Source organism: Condylura cristata, unplaced genomic scaffold (assembly GCF_000260355.1).
Source record: "Condylura cristata isolate star-nosed mole 26May11 unplaced genomic scaffold, ConCri1.0 scaffold00001, whole genome shotgun sequence".
In the NCBI taxonomy this organism is placed as follows: Eukaryota; Metazoa; Chordata; class Mammalia; order Eulipotyphla; family Talpidae; genus Condylura; species Condylura cristata.
The window spans coordinates 68875878-68889408 of NW_004567102.1; the positions used below are offsets into that span (position 1 = coordinate 68875878).

General features: G+C 39.4%; 1 protein-coding gene across 1 annotated transcript in view; it reads right to left on the bottom strand.

The window, feature by feature from the left end:
• The window catches only part of SLC2A12 (solute carrier family 2 (facilitated glucose transporter), member 12), a 51481-nt gene that overhangs the window by 20226 nt on the left and 17724 nt on the right, over positions 1–13531 (bottom strand). The window contains exon 2 of the mRNA XM_004673869.2: positions 11948–13288. Coding sequence (XP_004673926.1) covers positions 11948–13288 — 1341 coding nt within the window. The remainder of the gene's footprint in view (positions 1–11947; positions 13289–13531) is intronic.

A 13531-nucleotide genomic window follows, 5' to 3' on the forward strand; every position in this document is an offset into this window, starting at 1 on the left:
TGACTAGCTACAGCCTATATTTTTTAAATATAAATGTGCTTACATACAAATTTAGAGTAGAACCTTTCAGATGATTTTTTTTTGTTCACTTTGCCTTATTTTAAAGGGTAAGACCAGCATATAAATAAGTCACCACTTTAATAATCAGATTGATCTTTACCTTAATTATCAGAAAAAAGATAGCATTACCTAGGTGAATATTTTATAAATGAAATCTAATATTTAAAGGGGAAAATTTGAAAAATCTTAACCACACACCCACTGAAAGCCATTATTTGTATTTGATTGTATAATGGATACATTTGATAATAAAACTCTCCTTTTTAACAAATAATAATTTATGCAATATTCTTCTCTACAGGTATGACATTATTCCATGAGAATGTTGAAAAAAAAATGAGCACTTAAAAAACCTTTGACTGTGATGGTTCCTAGTATTAGGGTCCTGGAGTCTAATGAGGAAACAAAGAAAAATTTTCTTGAAATATTTGATGTACATCTGGTCTATAAAGCTCTCTGTCTAAGCCCAGAATATCTTGCAGTGAAGGAGTTAAGCAAGTTTCCAAATTAGAACCTGCTGTTCTACATCCCTGGAATCTTCACAATCGTGAGCTGAGCCACATTTTCAGAAGTTAGTGATTTGGGTATAAAATCTAAATTAAAATGTGTGCAGGTTCTTAGACATCCTGCTGATTACCCAAAAGGCTAAGTGGATAAGGTCAAATGAAACAAAAATCAGGCTGCCCAGTCTTTGAACTTTAAAAATTCTAATTTCTTGTTTAAACCAGAAAAGGGACTTCCTTCGGATGTGTGAATTAAGAGACAACTCTCCAGGGGTCTCCTGAGCAAAGGTGTTGGCTGCACTGTTTCCAGGCTGTCTTTCTTAAGATGTTTGCACCAAAAATAGTCTTGGAAGACAGAGGGAGTATCTCCTTGCTAATAGGAGGTTTGTTTACACTTCAGTGATTTGAAGAAAACTTTGGCTTCAGAAGATAGAGCAGACTGGTTTATTGTCCACTATAAAGCATTTGGGTTCCCTAAATTGGGATTCCTTTCCTTTTAAAGAACTTAGTATGTGTGTAGTGATGGGGTTGGTGGCATCGTGTAAAAAGTGGTATTCCAGCTGTTGTCATCATTATGGAAATTGTCCTATGTCTTGGGCCAAGGAGTCTTTGCTAAAAGTTGTTAGCAAATCTGTACAACTAGTCTATAAACCTCTCTAAACCCAGTAAGTCTTGGAGTGAAGCAGTTAAGCTTCATTGGAAATTGTGATTCGAAGTAAGGTTCAATTCCCAGCGAAATTGACAGCTAATTTGTCAGCTTGCAAATGGGTTAAAATCTCAGTCTGTTTATAGCTTATAAGAATTTCTTTACTTGTACCTATGGTGTGCCTTTTCTAGAAAAATCTTTTATCTTCTTACTGTTATTAGTTTTTGGACTTCCCCTTCCATTTGAGAGATATTAAATCTCGCAATTAAATATTTAATATTTGATTCATAAGCCTGAGATAATCCCCTAAAATATTTCAATAAACTCTAATATTAACAGAGTAAGCATAAATAACCCCCAAATTCCAGTTCAGATTTCCACCTATTTCTCTAAGGAGAATCCTGCAAGAATTGCAGCAAATCTTTTTGTAAAGGGTCAAATTTAAATATATTCACTCATTAATCAAGGTCAGAATATTATATTCTAGTATGGCAAACATTAAACTTTTTAAGGAGGGGAAATGGAGAAAAAAATTAGAATTCAATATTTTGTCTAAAACCGTAATTCTTTAAAAAAATTTTTTTTATAACAGTTTATTTTTACATCATTTTGTACACTTCTTTTCCCATTCAATTGTAATCCCCTCGGGTTTCCCATCACCAAGTCACCTGTGTGCCATCACCATAATCCCGTGCATTTCCCTCCCCACCCCCTACTCCCATTTTTGGTCCCATTCCCCACTCCACCCCTACAAAATGTCTCTGGTATATGGCTGTTCATTATTCTTGTTATTTTCTCGCCTGGTCCATTATACTTCCGCTATGAGTGAAACCATCTGGTATTTTTCTTTCTCTTTCTGGCTTATCTCATTAAGCATGATCTTTTCCAGCTCCATCCAAGTTACTGCAAAAGACATGTGTTTCTCTTTTTTTGGTTGCTGAGTAATATTCCACTGTATATATGTACTACATCTTTTTAATCCAGTCATCTACTTTTGGGCATTTGGGCTGCTTCCATGTTTTTCCAATTGTAAATAAAACAGCAATAAACATGGGGGTGCAGGTATCTTTTTCAATCAGTGTTTTGTGTCTTTTGGGTAGATACCTAGGAGTGGGATTGCTGGGTCGTTGGGAAGCTCCATGTTTAGTAGTTTCAGGGACCTCCAAACAGTAAATCCGTAATTCTTTAAGGGTCTTTTAGTAAATTTAAATTATGAAATTTTAGTCACCAAATACTGAAAATGGCCATACATCCTCAACTGAGTAGCTTTCCTCAAAAAAAAAGTGAAATGTGCATGGATTTCGCACAAACTGCATTTAGCTTTCATTCCCTAGATAACTCAAATTCATACCAGAGATCAGATACTCGTACCCAGACTAGAGAGAGAATTGCCCTTTTATCACAGAGGCAGAGAGAGTCCCAGAGACACTTTTTTGGTTCAGTTCGTCTAATAAATACTTTTTGAGCCCCTTCTGTGGGCCAAACCCTGGGTCAGTTTCCAGGAAACAGCAATGAATAGAATGGAGTTTCTGTGCACACAGAACATATGGTCTAAATTAGTTGCACCAACTAGGAGAGCGGATATCTGGGTATTTCCCAATCAAAATCATACCTTTCACTTTTCACCAAAGCCTCAGGACTTTTCTGTAAAACCTGTTTGAGGTTTTAGAGATCTCTCTTCATGGTAGGTAGGTAACCCAGAATTGAATCTTACTTCAAGTCACAAATCTTTTCTCTTTAGTCTGTACCCAACTGGAATGAAGCACTTTAGGGAGGAGAGAAGGACCGTGAGGCCATAACTCAGTACAGGCAGTGGCGCCCTTCCTGTGTGTCCTGATGTGGCTTTAAGCAAAACGCCAGCTGAGGTCAGTACTGGCACTATCGGAACTATTTATCTCATGTCTAGACCGTGGCCAGACATTTAATAGCATTAATAACAAAGTGTATTGCATCCATGCAGCATGCCAGGTGCTGAACTAAGTATACTTTCTAAAGATTGCTTCATTCAGTCCAATACTCACACCTTGAGGTAGATGTTATTGCCCCATTTTCTCAACAAGGATTCTGAAGACTAAAGAGTTGAACTGACTTACTCAAAGTCCTACAAAGTCTTGTGGAACTGGGACTCAAGGTCAGGCAAGCTGATGCCAAACAAACCATGTCCAAATTCAAACACTACATTGTACAATTCAACAGGCTCTCTTGCTGTGCTCCTGAACATCCAATCTCATATGCCCCTCAAAGGCCTTGGTCTGCCACTCTTCCTGCTACACTCTCCCTCACAGTTCTCCACATTGCTTTCTTCACGCAAGTCTGAAGGTCACTACCTCAGAGGGCCTCGGTGACCATCCGCTTTGAAATGATCCTCAGCATGTTCTTCCAGTTGTCCTTCTTTATGTTTCTTTAACAGTCCAATCTCCACCTAAATTCCAACACTTGTCTCCCCCTGAAGTTGCCTTCCTGATGCTCCTTCAGGTTGAGGTCTGGATGTCGTCCATCCATGCCTGAGTCTGCCACACCTGACACCATACCTATTATGTCATGGGTGCGGGAAGAGCAATTCTCACTGCTTTCTCCCCCCTCCTCCGCTTGGTCATGCCAAGATGCTTTCTTGTTGAAAGTCCTGCCTATTTACTTGATAGAAGAGACTAGGGGAGATGGTTTTGTGTTATCTGCCATTCAGGCTGTATCATGAGGTTCCACTGGAGAGAGTGAACACAAAGACAGTTAAAGAATGACAGTCATAGTTTCATTGCTGGACTTAACCTGTGACTTGAACAAATTCCTTCCATCTGCTTATAATGAAAATAATCAGTAATTGAGAGAGGAGATTAAGTCATTAATCTATGAAACTAGGAATTCGGGGTTAAAAAAAAAAAAACCTAGTAACTATTGCCAGAAGAAGAACCCACATACTTTTCTGAGTTATGCTGATCATTAAAGAAAGGTTGAATTTGAGTTCTATACAAGCAACACCTCAGATGACTTAACTTTAGATTGGCTTAAGAGTTAGGCAAACAGAGAGCCATAAAGTAAAATGATGTAGGGCATACACATTAACCTAAAAATAGAAACATTTTTTGGCAGGAAAAACTATGCTGTGATCAAATGAAATTAAAGAATGTTGTTCTAAGTCAACTCACATTTAAGAAGACTTAATAGAGATGGTTTAATCTTGCTTTCAATTTTACTTTAGAACTGCAAATACTTTCCCTTTATACCACTATTTATACAAAGGATTTGTTTCTATTATAAGCAACAGGCTCCCTGCATGAAATATCCAAGCATTGATCACATCAGATTAATATGTTTTCCAAGGCATTCGGACCTGATGTGAAAATCTGCTCCTAATAAAAAAATCTTCTTTCAACTCCACAGGCTCATGTAGTTCATACCAATGCTCTAGAATACAACTTTGGTGACTAAATTGGAACTCTGATGCTATGTTTTCTTTAGAAAAGAAAAACTGGGCCCTCCCTGGTGGTGCAATGGATAAGGACGAAGCACTGTAAGCTAGCTGCAGTTGCTTCAGTGTGAGTTCGATCCCCGCCCTGGAGGTGGTCCACAAGGTGCTGCAGATCTCTCCTGACCCACCAGCTGCTCCCCTCAGCAGTGTACCTTGTTGACCTGCCTGTTCTGCTCCCCACTTGTCTCTGGTGAATCCTTTCACCATCCCTGCACCTCTGGCTTGTACCTCATTTCTTTATGCATAAATAAATACATTAAAATTAAAAAAGAATAAACTGAAGCATGGATATGGCCATAAGGAACTCACAGCAAGAAAAAAAGGAATTATTGAAATCCCTTCTAAGAAAACTCTAGGAGAATTGCTGCCCAGTGATTTCCTGTTCTCTTTAGAGGGCTGGTGGGGATTCTATCTGAGACAACAGCCTCCCCACCTCACACAGAAATAACCAACCCCATCCTTGGAGTTGCAGTTACAACTGGGAGAGACAAAAGGGTGAAGGGTTACTTCTATTTCTTATATTCAACCCCCCTTCAACCTTTAGCTTCTCATCTCACTAGCATTACTTTTTGCGTAGGAGTTCTCCAAAACACTCCTCTTCTTCATGTGGTAGCAAAAAAACAAAGGTGTTCTTTCCCTAAATCTGGGACAACATTTAGAAATGATATCTGAAATTCCCAAATAACTCTATGGCATAACAAAAAGAAGTCCTAAATGCCCCCTACTACCTATTCTCTATGCACAACTAACTTCCCTGGATCCCTGTATCTTTGTGCATACAGAACTGGGGTGCAGGCCAGAGGCTCAGGGGTGGTAAGAGGGTTCACCAGAGACAGAATGGGAAGCAGAACAGGCAGATCGACGAAGTACACTGCTGAGAGGAGCAGCGGGCGGGTCAGGAGAGGTCTGCCTCGCCATGTGGTTACCTCCGGCGCAGGCGGGAATCGAAGTCATGCAGAAGTGGCTTTAGGTTCTCAGTGCTGTGCTTTAACCTGCTGTGCCACCAGGGAGGGTCCAGAAAGAGCTTTTTAGAAATTATGTCCAAGTGTGGATCATCTTGTTTTGTTTTTTTTTTTTTTTTTTTTTTTTTTTAAAAAAAAACCCTCATGATGGGGTCTGGCAGGAGTGGACGTTTGTCTGGCCATCTAAAATTTCTAGCTTGCTTCGGACTTAGACTGACATTAGATAACTTGACACAAATAATTATGCATTCTTCCAGATCTTTTCTACATCTGCATCTAATTTTAAAATCTTTCTCTCCTTTCCCTCTATAGAAAAACAAGTGGGTTTCAAACAGGCTTAGCAGTGGTTGCTTGAAGGGAGAGGAGAAAAAATAATCAGATGTTGTTCCTTCCCTCAAAGAGCTTACAAGCTAACAACCATATACCTTACATCATTAAGAACTAAATTGTGTTATCACATGCTAACTTCCGTATGTATCTGCTCTGTAAAATCTGAAACATGTGCAGGTGGTTAGTTATGCCTAATTTATAGACAAGAAATAGCTTCAGAGGAGATAAATGACTTAAAGAGCACACAGCCAGTAGGTAGAGGAGCTAGGATTAGAACCCAGGTTTTCTGATTTTAAATTCAAGCTCTTTTAACCCCAAACTGAGCTACTGTACATGAGAAAAACATTAGTAGTTATAGTAATGAAACCTTCTAAGAAATGGTATGAACTTATAGGGGAGATAAGACTTTCATGGAGTTTTAAAGGTAGGGAGGATTTAGGCAGACTAGAGTGGAAGGCAACGTGGCCACCACAGAGCTTGATGTCTCCAGACTTGGGCTTAGAGCAGGTGATCACAAAGCCCAGAGAGAATACTGCTTCATGCAAAACACCAGGAGGCAGTGTATTCCACATGGGGTCATAGAAGCTCCTGCATGGTGGCTCTAGAACAAACCTCTATGGACTACAATGTAAATGGTGCTCACCAGTTTTGGGCAGATAGTTAGGTGAGGTGATGGAGGACTTTGAAAATCATGCCAATTTTCCCTCAAAGAAGGATGTAGTAAGGGCATCGAATTAGATTTCTGATGCTTGTGATTCAAGTCTTGAATCTGTGATTTCACTCTCTCAGTTTTTCATTTCTGTTCTATAAAAGGAAAATTTTGAACTAGCTAAATTCTAAACTCCTTCTCATCTTGTAAGATGTTTGACTTCCCTGAGGTGAAAGTAAGAAGCCATGGAAAATTTTTGAGCATTTGGTGACATGAAAGAAATGACATTTAAGGAATACTGGTATGGAGGATGAGTGGGCATGAGAAGGTCCTGGAACATAAGCAAACTAGAGGAAGACTCTCTCAGGAATTCAGAATGAGACAGTAAGGGATAGATGGAAATAGCAGATATGGGAAAGAAAGGATAAAGAAAGGCCATGTGTGTGAGGGAGTAGCCAAGATCATTTGATCATTGATCAGAGAGCATTAGTCCTCATGACCAGAAGACAGAGTATTTCTGGGAAGATCCCCTTCATCTAAGAGGGAAAAGAAAAAAAAATCAGTTTTGGATTTCTTGTGTTTGGCTGCAGTGAAGCATCGAAGTGGAAAAGTCCAACTCACTGGGAAAAAAGAACGTAGCATCATGTGATATGATAGAAGTGGAGATAAGTGAGAGTCCTTAGCTCAAGGAAGATAATGATTGTTCCAGAGACAACAAATGTGAACGCTTTGATAGTGCATTAGCAAAGGGGTGTTTTCAGTTTTATAGCTAAAGAAACCAAGGCCAAGATGCTCATGAAATGACCTCATCCCTTTTATAGAAGTAGATGGATGGAAGCTAGGCATACATTTTAACAATTCATATTTTTACTTAAAGATGTAAATATCTATAAAAACAACTAAAAAGAGAATTCAGGGCCCTTGACCTTCTGAAATATTTCTTTCTATGGTCACATCTGCTCTCTCTTAGTCCAGAGATAATTTTTACTGTGTTATACTGATAGTTTTGTACTGTGTCAGTTCAGCAAAGCCTTCAGGGCTGTGTTTCCAGAGGAGGCTGCATAGTTCTGGGTAAAGGCTAGGAAAAAAAATTCCCATAAGATTTAGAAGTGACACCTCAGCTTATGCTTTTGGGATCTGTGCAGGGTGTTGAGCACCGCTGCATTCTGTGAACACGGGGCAGATGTGCTCAGTCTCCTCAAAGAGCTAGTGAGGACAGACAGCTGTGGCAGGATTCTCGGAAAGGACACCAGCCTGCGTCTTCAGAGTGAATGAAGTGAGATAGGTGGGCTAATTTCTTCCCTAAGATTCCAGTTTGTCTTGGAGAGTCAGTAATCCTTGTTATCCTTGGTCTGCTGCTGGCCAACAGGGACTTCAGGCTGCAACCAGAGGCAGAGGAAATAACCTGCAGATGTCACCGTTTTCCCTTTGGGGTTCTGATTGGTGACTATTTCCTTTTGCTCTAATCATCACCTTCCAGACCTTTGCTTCTTTGGCTTCCCCTGCAATGGTGTGTGAGATGCTTCCTGTAAGAAATGTCTTATTCCCATAACACTTACATTCCTCTCGCTTGCCTGACACAATTGCTCTCCCACTGTCTTTTTATCTAGGCTTTTCTGTTCTCTCCCTCCCTTTAATTGACTAGGCTTTGTGAAGTTTACTTATTCTCAAGGGACCCACTATCAAGTGAAGGGTGATGAAATTTTAAAAGGCATCTTACATCTTAATATTTTTAATAGCCACCGTGATAGACTAAGAACCAATATTAAAGTGTTGGCTAGAATGAGTCCTGGGAACCCCATCTATAAAATTTTGGTACCTGACCTGGGACCCTACCTCCCCACCCAGCTTCCACAGTACCCAGATGTCTCCAGCTCCAGTTGTTAAGAGGGGGAGAGACAGAAATTCTTATTTAAGTCATTGCTATCTTGGTCTTTGTTATAACTAAGTTTGAATTCTAACCAAGACACCATGTTAAAAAATTTATCTTAATCAAGTTTTTGAAGTAAATGTACATCAAGAACTTCTGTATTCTCATTACCTTCCCTTTTCATTTATTACTTATTTTTAATTAATATGTGCTTAATTACCCCATAGGGCTTGAGAAAGACAGAGAGGGAGAAAGAGAGAGAGAAAGAGTCTCTGTCTTGGGTACAAAACCATGTGGCCCTTTTATAACCACCTATGATAGACCAGAGCACATTCTTTCATTCACTCTTAATTCCAGTGTATCCTCATGGAAAGGACTGAACTAAAAATAATTAACTTTTGCTACCGATACAAACACAAGATGGCCTAGTTTTATCTTGGATTAAGATTAAGTATTAACAATGAATTTCAGAAGACAAGAGGTGTTTTTGTGTATATGAGCAAGTCACTTAACCTCTTGAGATTCAGTGTTGTCATTTGTAAAATCTGGTGACTGGCCTTTCTTCACAGACTTGTGACAGTGGAATGAAGTACTCCCAATTATGTAAATACTATATAGCATGGGATTTGACACAATAGGGGTCAACAAATAGTACTTGAATTTAAAGTTTAAACTATATTAAAAAAAATCAGTATAGAATACTACTTTAGGAACACTAAAAGGCAAATAACAAGCATCTTTCAATAATGTATCTCCAAAATCAGACTGAACATCTTGCAAAAAGGGGCTCTTACTCTAATGCAGTTAAGTATCAAGTGATGTGTGAATGGCTGAAGATTTGTCAGTTTCCAAAGTTACCTGAAAACTAATGACAATAAGGTAGAATGAATTTAGGAATCTCAAGAGGCTGGTTCCAGAATTTAAGATTGAAGTCTTCACATTAGAAGGTATGTCATGTCATAATCTGAACCAATCTGAAAAGGTCACTGGACTAAAGCAAAGAGGATATCCCTTTATTTTTTACCAGACTTGTTTTACATTCTTAGTAGATTCTTGATAGCTCAAACAAGAAAAGTAATGTCATTATTTGTGCTATGAGGAATAAATAAGGAAAAAGATGCCAAAAAAAATCACTGGTGATTCAACAATGGTGAGTGGAAGTTTATCAAATAAGCAAAATGTATTTTCTTGTTACACGAAAGTGCACAAAGAAATTTAAGTTGTTCCCTAGTGCTAGATAGTACTTATATCTTGCTCTTCTGATAGATTTTACAGAGTGGAAATAAAAATGTAAATTAGTTGCTTGCTCGTACGTCATTAGCTTTATGTATCATAGTAACCACATCAGTATTACTAAGAACTGCGTGTTTGTGTCTCCCCTAAAGTTCTTATGTTGAAATCTTAATTCCCCTTGTGATGGTAGGTGAGATGGAGCCTTTGGGAGATAATTAATCATGAAGGTGAAGCATCTGCAATGGGGCTAGTGTCCTTGTATGAAGAGGAACAAAAGAGCTAGCTAGTTTCTCCCTCTGTGTCTGTCTGTCTGTCTGTCTCTCTCCCCCTATTCCCATATAAAGATACAGAAAGATGATTTCCATCTACAAGTCAGGTGCCAAAAAGATTTACCTACTGATAGAAAAGGATATCCTCACCAATAATTGAATTTGTAGTCTCTGTGATCTTGGAATTATGTCCTCTACATTGTAAGAAATAAATGTTGAGTCTACTTCACAAAATCTTTGGTAACTTATTATAATAGTACAAACTGTTTAAGATAAATGTCTTATAATTAAATCCTGAAGATAATTAAATCCTGAAATAATAGTAAAGACCCATTTCCAGGAAACTTTTCCTTAATATTTATCATTTGCAAATCTCAAAAAGCAAAGTTAGAATTGAGAATTGAATCAGAACAACCAGAAGCCAATGGTATTGTGTGTTCAATGCAAGAGTCCCTTATAGGGACTCTGTCCACCTAGCATGTCAGAGGAAGGGCCAATTTCAGCCCATTTACTTTCAGACTGTGTGGCCCACTGCTGCCACATCTGGTTAGACTAGAAATAGACCTGAACCTATGCGTGGCACAACCCAGATTCCTTCTTTTGCTCTGAAGTTGGAACCAGTCATCGTTTAGAGACTGATTTCACGTAAAAGCAGGAGCAGGCTGGGAGATGAGGAAGTAGAGATGGGAGAGAATCCATACCAGTCATGTGCAATCCAGTTATTAATTAACTGAGATAAGCAGTCAAAACTTGCCAGTTGCCCACCAGAAAGGAGAAAACAAAATGATTATAACAGAGCATTTAATATAATCTCCTTTAAGACGGAGCACGTTATCTGTCTTGCTTATTGCTATCTCATAAGCATTTACCATAGTACCTCATTTAAAAAAAAATACTTCCCGTATATATAACACTTGAAGGAATAGTTAGTGAGCTAACAGTGCATGACTGCAATAAGCCCTACAGTAACTCTCTTTCCAGAATCGTTGTTCCCAGCACCAGGAATCTACACTTGTCCATTTGACTCCCCTTCACCATGACCTATGTTGTCTTGTTGTTCTTAACATTTAATACTTCCTTTACTTGAGCAAACTTGATCCTTGTAAATAGAAGTTTCAATACCAACGCTGTAAGAAAGAGTGATGGAGGAAGAAAAGGTTGTGGGGTGGGGGAGGAAAGAAGGTGATGTAACTGGAAGTTGAATATGGTAGAGACTTTATTTTCTCAGAAAATTTACAGAAAACCCTTTACAACTTCCCTATAAAGTTTTGTATGAGGCCAAAAGACTAGAGTACTGGAACAAACTATTCTAGCAAACTCTTAGATCTAGAGTTTGTTCAAAAGAGGAACTTAAATCATTTAATTGGAGTCGATCAAATAAAACACCCTTGTAGCTAGTCCCTTGCAAACTGCTCTCTTCAATGACAGTAACTTGTTTCCCATTCTCTTGACTCACCCTGGGAATTTACTTTAGTTATAAAAAATAAAGTTAGAATGCATCTTCTTTCCCAACTTGCAATTAATTCTTTTCTTCATTATTATGGGAAAGCATTCATTAACATTTCTTTAAGAAAATCTAAACACTTTTATCCCCCCTTCCATTTCTATGAAGAAATTCAAAATTGATATGGAGGACATTGTTATCATAATAAACTTTGCTTTCATAAAAGAATATATTCTTTGGGCAATACATATTTTTTAAGGTCTGATATATCCCCAATCAACTGGTGCTAAAATATCCTTATCTGATGGATAATGAGAAACTAACCCTTTGCTGAAGATTGGCCCCATCTCTTTCTCAAGCAGATATATGCTATGCATATCCACACTAGTAGAAAAATCAGGTGCTGTTAATATTTCCATGCATGAGTATAAGATACTAGCTCAGTAAGAAGCTCTAAAGCAATACATCACATTCATAAGAAGAAAGAAGGAAGGAAAAAGAATAAAAATACTTACTTGGTCCTAGACCAATTGAAAAGGCAGCAACATAAACAAGCAAGCTGGCTAACGATAACCATTTCAAAAAAGCAGGGATGTCCACGGGATCAGTGATTGTCTGCTGTCCAGTTGGGCTCAGCCCAGCACTTGGAAAATATGCCAAAGTTGACTCTCCTCTTTTACGCATATCATTTCTCATGGGCATTAGTGAGCTTCTGTTAGGAGAAGTGATCTCCTTAAAGGACGCTTTGAGTGTGTCATTGCTGACTGACAGGTTTCCTGAAACATAAAACACAGACTCATCCGAGGACTGGTTGAGGGGACTATGGCTTCTGCAGATATTGGTGAAGTTCATGTCAATGTTGAGATTCACAATGCCCATGGTAACCAGTGAGGCTGCCATCACAGAAGAGCCAACACAGAGGAAGGTTTTGCTCCCAATGTGGTCAACAAGAAGGGTGGCTGGGATGGTACTGATGACCTTGACCACCCCAACCCCCGTGGAAGCAAGACTAGCTGCTTCATTGCTCTGGAAGCCAACAGACTTCAACACAGTGGATGCATAGAATAATATATTTGGCTGGCCAGTCGTTTGTACAAAAAATACCAAGGTCAGGCCAATCATGATTCGGGTCCTCATGTTGTCTTTTGAACGAAACAGGTCCCCAAAACTGTACTGATATTCATCTTTCAGAGAGGATTTGATTACAGTGAGTTCTTCTGTGGTATCTGAAATGTTCCTCAGTCTTCCAAGAACTCTGCTCGCAGTTTCCTCCTGTCCTTTCATCACCAGAAACCGGGGACTTGGAGGGAGAAAATACATGGCAATGGCTTGCAGAAGTCCCAAGGGAATAACAAGGCCAAACATGTACTTCCAGCCATGGGAAACATTGGCAAATGCATAATTTGAAATGTAGGCACAAAGAATGCCAATGACAATCATCAGCTCATTCAAGGACACAAGAAGTCCTCTTCTGTGTTGGGGTGCAATTTCTGCGATGTAGACACAAGTGGCAATTGAAGACAGTGAAATGGAAACCCCAATAGCAATGCGCCCCATGATAAGAACCGTATAAGATAAGCTGAGTATCAGGACCAGGCTTCCGAGTCCAAGGAGGCAGGAGGACAAGATGATGGCAGCCCTTCTTCCGTACCTGTCGATCAGGACCCCTCCCAGGAGAGAGGCCAGGAAGGCCCCTACGAGGAGGGAGCTCACCACCATCTCCTGCTCATGGCATGTCAGGGCTAGTAAGGCCCGTATCTGAAGGAGAGCCCCAGAGATGAGCCCTAGTTCATAACCCACCAGGAGGCCACTGACTGCAGCGGTGACTGACGTCAGGAGCGTGAACGTGCTGCAACCTGCAAGCAGAGGAGAGACAGGATCAGCTCTGAATTCTCACTGCACACATTTTATGGCTGAATGGAGACTTAGTCTTGGGCAAGTTTTTTACTGTGCTGAGTATAAGCATATGTTGTGGTATACTAAGTAAAAAGCTTAGATAGGGAAGAAACATCTTTTTTTCTTTCTGTTTTGGAAGGAAAGGTTGAGACTTGGGAAGTCGTTTCCTTCTGGACTGTTTCCTTCTAGGTTGCTGAGGTTGT